Source organism: Oncorhynchus clarkii, unplaced genomic scaffold (assembly GCF_045791955.1).
Source record: "Oncorhynchus clarkii lewisi isolate Uvic-CL-2024 unplaced genomic scaffold, UVic_Ocla_1.0 unplaced_contig_1487_pilon_pilon, whole genome shotgun sequence".
Classification (NCBI taxonomy): domain Eukaryota; kingdom Metazoa; phylum Chordata; class Actinopteri; order Salmoniformes; family Salmonidae; genus Oncorhynchus; species Oncorhynchus clarkii.
The window spans coordinates 12,501-20,000 of NW_027260926.1; the positions used below are offsets into that span (position 1 = coordinate 12,501).

The window sequence follows — 7,500 nt, forward strand, 5'->3', positions numbered from 1 at the left end:
TCATCCCCCTTTCCCCCTGCTGACTACCCCCTCTCTCCTCTCATCCCCTTTCCCCTGCTGACTACCCCCTCTTTCTTCTCATCCCCCTTTCCCCCTGCTGACTACCCACTCTCTCCTCTCATCCCCCTTTCCCCTGCTGACTACCCCCTCTCTCCTCTCATCCCCTTTCCCCTGCTGACTACCCCCTCTTTCTTCTCATCCCCCTTTCCCCCTGCTGACTACCCACTCTCTCCTCTCATCCCCCTTTCCCCTGCTGACTACCCCCTCTCTCCTCTCATCCCCCTTTCCCCCTGCTGACTACCCCCTCTCTCCTCTCATCCCCCTTTCCCCCTGCTGACTACCCCCTCTCTCCTTTCATCCCCCACCCCTCCATCTCCCCACCTGTCTAAAAAGCCCTCCCCACTTGTTTTCACATGCTGCTGTCTGGGCGCTCCATTCTGTTGGCGAGGCAGAAACGGAGGGTCACGTATAGATTTATGTGTCATCGCCACTTCAGGTAAATCGTTTGAGTGACTCGGGTGTGAATATCACATTTGAGAGAAAGACAGAGGGGGGTGGATAGGAAACAGAGAGGGGGAAACGAGGGGTCAAATGAAGAGTGGAGGAAAATGCTGACCCTGTTCTCTACCCTCCTCTGTAGCTTGCCTCTATCTGTCACTTCCCTCTCTCCTTCTCTCTCTCTTATCATCCCTCTGCCTCTATCTGTCACTTCCCTCTCTCCTCTCTCTCTCTTATCATCCCTCTGCCTCTATCTGTCACTTCCCTCTCTCCTTCTCTCTCTCTTATCATCCCTCTGCCTCTATCTGTCACTTCCCTCTCTCCTTCTCTCTCTCTTATCATCCCTCTGCCTCTATCTGTCACTTCCCTCTCTCCTTCTCTCTCTCTTATCATCCCTCTGCCTCTATCTGTCACTTCCCTCTCTCCTTCTCTCTCTTATCATCCCTCTGCCTCTATCTGTCACTTCCCTCTCTCCTTCTCTCTCTCTTATCATCTCTCTGCCTCTATCTGTCACTTCCCTCTCTCCTTCTCTCTCTCTTATCATCCCTCTGCCTCTATCTGTCACTTCCCTCTCTCCTTCTCTCTCTCTTATCATCCCTCTGCCTCTTTTCTTCTCTACTATGACATTTCGCTCGCATCTTCACTCCACCTGTAGTCTGTCCCTCTTTCTCTCTCTTTGTCCATCTCTCTCTCTCTCTCTCTCTCTCTCTCTCTCTCTCTCTCTCTCTCTCTCTCTCTCTCTCTCTCTCTCTCTCTCTCTCTCTCTCTCTCTTTGTCCATCTCTCTCTCTCTCTCTCTCTTTGTCCATCTCTCTCTCTCTCTCTCTTCCTCTCTCTCTCCCTCTCTCTCGCTTTGTCCATCTCTCTCTCTCTTCCTCTCTCTCTCCCTCTCTCTCTCCCTCTCTCTTTCTCACTCTCCTTTTCTCTCTCCTTTGCCCTCTCTTTCTCTCCCTCTCCCCTCTCTCTCTCTCCCTCCATCTATCTCTCTCTCTCTCCCTCTCTCTCTCCCTCTCTCTTTCTCGCTCTCCTTTTCTCTATCCCTTGCCCTCTCTCTCTCTCCCTCTCTCTCTGTCTTTCTCTCCCACCCCTCTCTCTTAATGTGTAGCATGCTGATCCATCTTAACAGGATGAATAGAACAGATGTAATCCTTTGATCAGATGTGTGAGGTGCCTGGCTACACCCTCATCTGTATATAGAGAAACACAACAGGACCACTGTGGAGGCAGAGGACGCTATGACGAGCTGGGACTGGGAGGCTGCTGTGTGAGTGTGTGTGTGTGTGTGTGTGTGTGTGTGTGTGTGTGTGTGAGGTGTGCTACACACTACACATCTTCCATCCTAGCACACACTCCCTGACACACCAAATTGTTTATATAGTCAACTTACACACATCCAATACCCCTCCTCAAACACACATCCACCAACCTACCCACCCACAAACCCAGCCACCCCCAAACACACACGCCCTCTCCTCACCTTTGGCACAGTTGTCTCCCTTGTACCCCAGGGAGCAGACACAGTTCCCGCCAGTACAGGTCCCATGTCCACTACAGAGAGGGTCAATGCAGTGTGTGGTGGGGACGGCACACTCTGCTCCTTTCCATCCACTGTAGCAGATACAGGATCCCTTATCATACTGACCATTACCACTACAGAGAACTGGACACGCCTCTGGAGAAAGAGAGAGGAAGAGAGAGAGAGGGATAGGAGGAGAAAGGATAGAGGGAGAGGAGGAGAGAGGGAGAGGAGGAGAGAGGGAGAGAAGGAGAGAGGAGAGAGAGGGAGGGAGGGAGAGAGGAGAGAGGGAGAGGAGGAGAGAGGAGAGAGAGGGAGGGAGGGAGAGAGGAGAGAGAGGGAGGGAGAGAGGGGAGAGAGAGAGAGAGAGAGAGAGAGAGAGAGAGGAGAGAGAGAGAGAGAGAGAGAGAGAGAGAGAGAGAGAGAGAGAGAGAGAGAGAGAGAGGGAGGGAGGGAGGGAGGGAGGGAGGGAGGGAGGGAGGGAGGGAGGGAGGGAGGGAGGGAGAAAGAGATAGATAGATGGAGGGAGAGAAAGAGAGAGAGGGAGAGGAGAGGGAGAAAGAGAGAGGAGAGGGAGAAAGAGAGAGGGAGAGAAGGAGAGGGAGAGAGAAGGAGAGAGAGGGAGATAAGGAGAGGGAGAGAGAGGGAGAGAAGGAGAGGAGAGAGAGAGAGAGAGAGAGAGAAGGAGAGGGAGAAGAGAGAGAGAGAGAAGGAGAGGGAGAGAGAGAGAGAAGGAGAGGGAGAAGGGAAAAAAGGTATACAGTGGTCAGAGAACAGAATGTCTGATGGTCACAACAGAGTAAATAACAGAGTAAAGGTAATGTGTGTGTGTGTGTATGTGTGTGTGTGTGTGTCTGTGTAATTACACAGAGAGGTAACTAAACTATTAATCAGTGAACAGTCTTCTTCCCCAGGTGAACTATGAGACATGTTGGCTCTAAACCGCCATGTATCACAGTACTGTCTCTACACAAGTGTATGTGTGTTTGTGTGAGTTTGTGTGTGTGTTTGTGTGAGTGTGTATGAGTGTGTGTGTGAGTGTGTGTGTGTGTGTGTGTGTGTCTGTCTATCTGTGTCTACCTTTGGAGCAGTCCATGCCATGGAACCCAGGAAAGCAGTGACACACACCAGACACACACTCTCCATTGCCATGACAATTACGGGGACACTCCTGTACCGAGTCTGTAATGGTAGAATAGAGAGAGGAGATAGATGTCAAACTCAAGCCTGTAGTCTTCATTTCAACAACACAAAAAAATAATATTTCATATTGTTACAGGAGACTCATAAACCGCTCACTGTTCCTTTTACTGGAAATACAATCCATCCATCCATTCTGTCTAAATCATGTTTCACTATTTCAACATTTATTCCCCTGCTCCTCCTCCTCTAAAAATCTCTCTCTCTGCTCTTACCCTTCTTCCATCTGTCTTGACACTTCGGTCTCTTCTCCTCTCCCTCTATCCTCTCTCCTCCTCTTCCCCTATCCTCTCTCCTCCTCTCCCCCTCTCGGTCTCTTCTCCTCTCCCTCTATCCTCTCTCCTCCTCTTCCCCTATCCTCTCTCCTCCTCTCCCCCTCTCCTCTCTTCTCCTCTCCCCCTATCCTCTCTCCTCCTCTCCCCCTATCCTCTCTTCTCCTCTCTCCCTATCCTCTCTCCTCCTCTCCCCCTCTCGGTCTCTTCTCATCTCCCTCTATCCTCTCTTCACCTCTCCCCCTATCCTCTCTCCTCCTCTCCCCCTATCCTCTCTCCTCCTCTCCCCCTATCCTCTCTCCTCCACTTCCCCTATCCTCTCTCCTCCTCTGCCCCTATCCTCTCTTCTCCTCTCCCTCTATCCTCTCTCCTCCTCTCCCCCTATCCTCTCTCCTCCTCTCCCCCTCTCGGTCTCTTCTCCTCTCCCTCTATCCTCTCTCCTCCTCTCCCCCTATCCTCTCTCCTCCACTTCCCCTACCCTCTCTCCTCCTCTGCCCCTATCCTCTCTTCACCTCTCCCTCTATCCTCCCTCCTCCTCTCACCCTATCCTCTCTCCTCCTCTCCCCTCTCGGTCTCTTCTCCTCTCCCTCTATCCTCTCTCCTCCTCTCCCCCTATCCTCTCTCCTCCTCTCCCCCTCTCGGTCTCTTCTCCTCTCCCTCTATCCTCTCTCCTCCTCTCCCCCTATCCTCTCTCCTCCTCTCCCCCTATCCTCTCTCCTCCTCTCCCCCTCTCAGTCTCTTCTCCTCTCCCACTATCCTCTCTCCTCCTCTCCTCCTCTCCCACTATCCTCCTCTTCCCCTATCCTCTCTCCTCCTCTTCCCCTATCCTCTCTCCTCCTCTGCCCTATCCTCTCTTCTCCTCTCCCTCTATCCTCTCTCCTCCTCTTCCCCTATCCTCTCTCCTCCTCTCCCCCTATCCTCTCTTCTCCTCTCCCCCTATCCTCTCTTCTCCTCTCCCTCTATCCTCTCTTCTCCTCTTCCCCTATCCTCTCTCCTCCTCTCCCCCTATCCTCTCTCCTCCTCTCCCCCTATCCTCTCTTCTCCTCTCACTCTATCCTGTCTTCTCCTCTCCCTCTATCCTCTCTTCTCCTCTTCCCCTATCCTCTCTCATCCTCTCCCCCTATCCTCTCTCTTCCTCTCCCCCTATCCTCTCTGCTCCTCTCCCTCTCTCCACCTATCCTCTCTCTTCCTCTCCCCTTATACTCTCTGCTCCTCTCCCTCTCTCCACCTATCCTCTCTCATCCTCTCCCCCTATCCTCTCTCTTCCTCTCCCCCTATCCTCTCTGCTCCTCTCCCTCTCTCCACCTATCCTCTCTCCTCCTCTCCCCTATCCTCTGTCCCCCTCTCCCTCCCTCCCCCTATCCTCTCTCCTCCTCTCCCTCTCTCCACATCCTCTCTCCTCCTCTCCCCCATCCTCTCTCCTCCTCTCCCTCTCTCCCCCATCCTCTCTCCGACTCTCCCCCTATCCTCTCTCCTCCTCTCCCCCTATCCTCTCTCCTCCTCTCCCTCTCTCCCCCTATCCTCTCTCCCCCTCTCCCCCATCCTCTCTCCTCCTCTCCCTCTCTCCCCTATCCTCTCTCCCCTATCCTCTCCCTCTCTCCCCCTATCCTCTCTCCTCCTCTCCCCCTATCCTCTCTCCTCCTCTCCCCTATCTGCTCTCCTCCTCTCCCTCTCTCCCCCTATCCTCTCTCCTCCTCTCCCCCTATCCTCTCTCCTCCTCTCCCTCTCTCCCCCTATCCTCTCTCCTCCTCTCCCACATCCTCTCTCATCCTCTCCCTCTCTCCCCCTATCCCCTCTCCTCCTATCCCCCATCCTCACTCCTCCTCTCCCTCTCTCCCCATATCCTCTCTCCTCCTCTCCCTCTCTCCTCTCCTCCTCTCCCTCTATCCCCTCTCCTCCTCTCCCTCTCTCCCCCTATCTTCTCTTCTCCTCTCCCTCTATCCTCCTCTCCCTTTCCCTCGCTCCTCCTCTCCCACTATCCTCTCTCCTCCTTTCCCTCTCTCCCACTATCCTCTCTCCTCCTATCCCCCATCCTCACTCCTCCTCTCCCTCTCTCCCCCTATCCTCTCTCCTCCTCTCCCTCTCTCCTCTCCTCCTCTCCCTCTATCCCCTCTCCTCCTCTCCCTCTCTCCCCCTATCCTCTCTTCTCCTCTCCCTCTATCCTCCTCTCCCTCTCTCCTCTCTCGTCCTCTCCCTCTATCCCCTCTCCTCCTCTCCCACTATCCTCTCTCCTCCTCTCCCTCTCTCCTCTCTTTCGTCCTCTCCCTCGCCCCCCCTCTCCCACTATCCTCTCCCCTTCTCTCCCTCTATCCTCCTCTCCCTCTCTCCTCCTTTCCCTCTCTCCTCCTCTCCCTCTCTCCTCTCATCCTCCTCTCCCTCTCTCCTCCTCTCCCTCTATCCTCTCTCCTCCTCTTCCTCTATCCTCTCTCCCTCTCTCCTCCTCTCCTCCTCTCCCTCTATCCTCTCTCCTCTTCCTCTATCCCCTCTCCTTCTCTCCCTCTATCCTCCTCTCCCTCTCTCCTCCTCTCCCTCTATCCTTTCTCCTCCTCTCCCCTCTCTTGCTCTCCCTCTATCATTTCTCCTCTCCCTCGATCCTCTCTCCTCCTCTCCCTCTCTCCTCCTCTCCCTCTATCCTTTCTCCTCCTCTCCCCTCTCCTGCTCTCCCTCTATCCTCTCTCCTCCTCTTCCTCTATCCTCCTCTCCCTCTATGCTCTCTCCTCCTCCTCTCCCTCTATCCTCTCTCCTCCTCCTCTCACTCTAACCTCTCTCCTCCTCTCCCCTCTCTCCTCCTCTCCCTCTACCCTCTCTCCTCCTCTCCCTCTCTCCTCCTTTCCCTCTCTCCTCTTCTCCTCTCCTCTCCTCTCCTCTCCTCTCCTCTCCTCTCCTCTACTCTCCTCTCCTCCTTCTCTTATTTTCTCCCTCTATCCACTTCTCCTCTCCTCCTTCAGTTCTGTGTTTCTCCTTTGCTCTGATCCCCAGGTTCATCAATACTTTATTCAGCTGCATGTGCTCCTCTCCACATTCTTTGCTCTGTGTGTGTGTTTTGGTTGTGTGTGTGTTTTCAGCACTCTACCCATGTCTAAGTGACTTGTGTGAGGTGAACAGTTTTAGATGAGAGCACTGAGGAGGTTTTCACTCTCTCCAGCCCTACCTTTCTCTCTCCATCCATCTCTTTCTCTCTCCATCCCTCTCACTCTCTCCACTCTGTCTCCACCTCTCTCCCATTCCCTATCTCCCTCCTTCTGTCTCCACCTCTCTCCCTCTCTCCCTCTATCTGTCTCCACCTCTCTCCCTCTCTCCACTTCCCTCTCTCCCTCTTTCTGTCTCCACCTCTCGCCCTCTCTCCACTTCCCTCTCTAAGCACGATGCCTTACCTAACTCAAACCTACTCTCCCCTCCGTCCTTCCCCCACTCTCTCAACAGGAGCTGGCAGGCTAATCGTGAGAGTAGGATTGGGTGAAAGTAAAACTGCTGCGCTTGAGTGGGGTGAAAGTTTGTATACTCTCTCCCCCCTCTCTCTTCCTACCCCTCTCCCTCTCTCCCTCTTTCTCTCTCCTAACCCATTACACCAGTGTTGAAGGAGATTTATCTCTCTCTCCCTCCCTCTCTCTCTCTCCCCCTCCCCTTTTTATCTTTCTCTCCCCCCTCTCTCCCTCTCTCCCTCCCCTTCTATCTTTCTCTCTCCCTCCTCTCTCTCCCCCCTCCCCTTTTTATCTTTCTCTCCCCCCTCTCTCCCTCTCTCCCTCCCCTTCTATCTTTCTCTCTCCCTCCTCTCTCTCCCCCCTCCCCTTTTTATCTTTCTCTCCCCCTCTCTCCCTCTCTCCCTCCCCTTCTATCTTTCTCTCTCCCTCCCTCCCCTCTCTCCCTCCCCTTCTATCTTCCCCCCTCATTCACCCTCCCTCTCTCTCTCTTACCCATTACAGCAGTGTTGAAGGAGACGGTCTCTCTCTTTCTTACCCATTACAGCAGTGTTGAAGGAGACGGTCTCTCTTTCTCGTCCGTCATTGTAGAAGGC

At 53.9% G+C, this 7,500-nt stretch overlaps 1 protein-coding gene across 1 annotated transcript in view; it reads right to left on the reverse strand.

The window, feature by feature from the left end:
• The window catches only part of LOC139402256 (teneurin-2-like), a gene marked incomplete at its 3' end in the record, with an annotated part of 128,195 nt that overhangs the window by 2,219 nt on the left and 118,476 nt on the right, over positions 1 to 7,500 (reverse strand). The window contains exons 8-10 of the mRNA XM_071146354.1: positions 7,443 to 7,500; positions 3,094 to 3,195; positions 1,975 to 2,169 (exon numbers count right to left, since the gene is read on the reverse strand). The exon at positions 7,443 to 7,500 is cut by the window's right edge and continues 138 nt beyond it. Of these exons, the coding sequence (XP_071002455.1) occupies positions 1,975 to 2,169; positions 3,094 to 3,195; positions 7,443 to 7,500 (355 nt within the window). The remainder of the gene's footprint in view (positions 1 to 1,974; positions 2,170 to 3,093; positions 3,196 to 7,442) is intronic.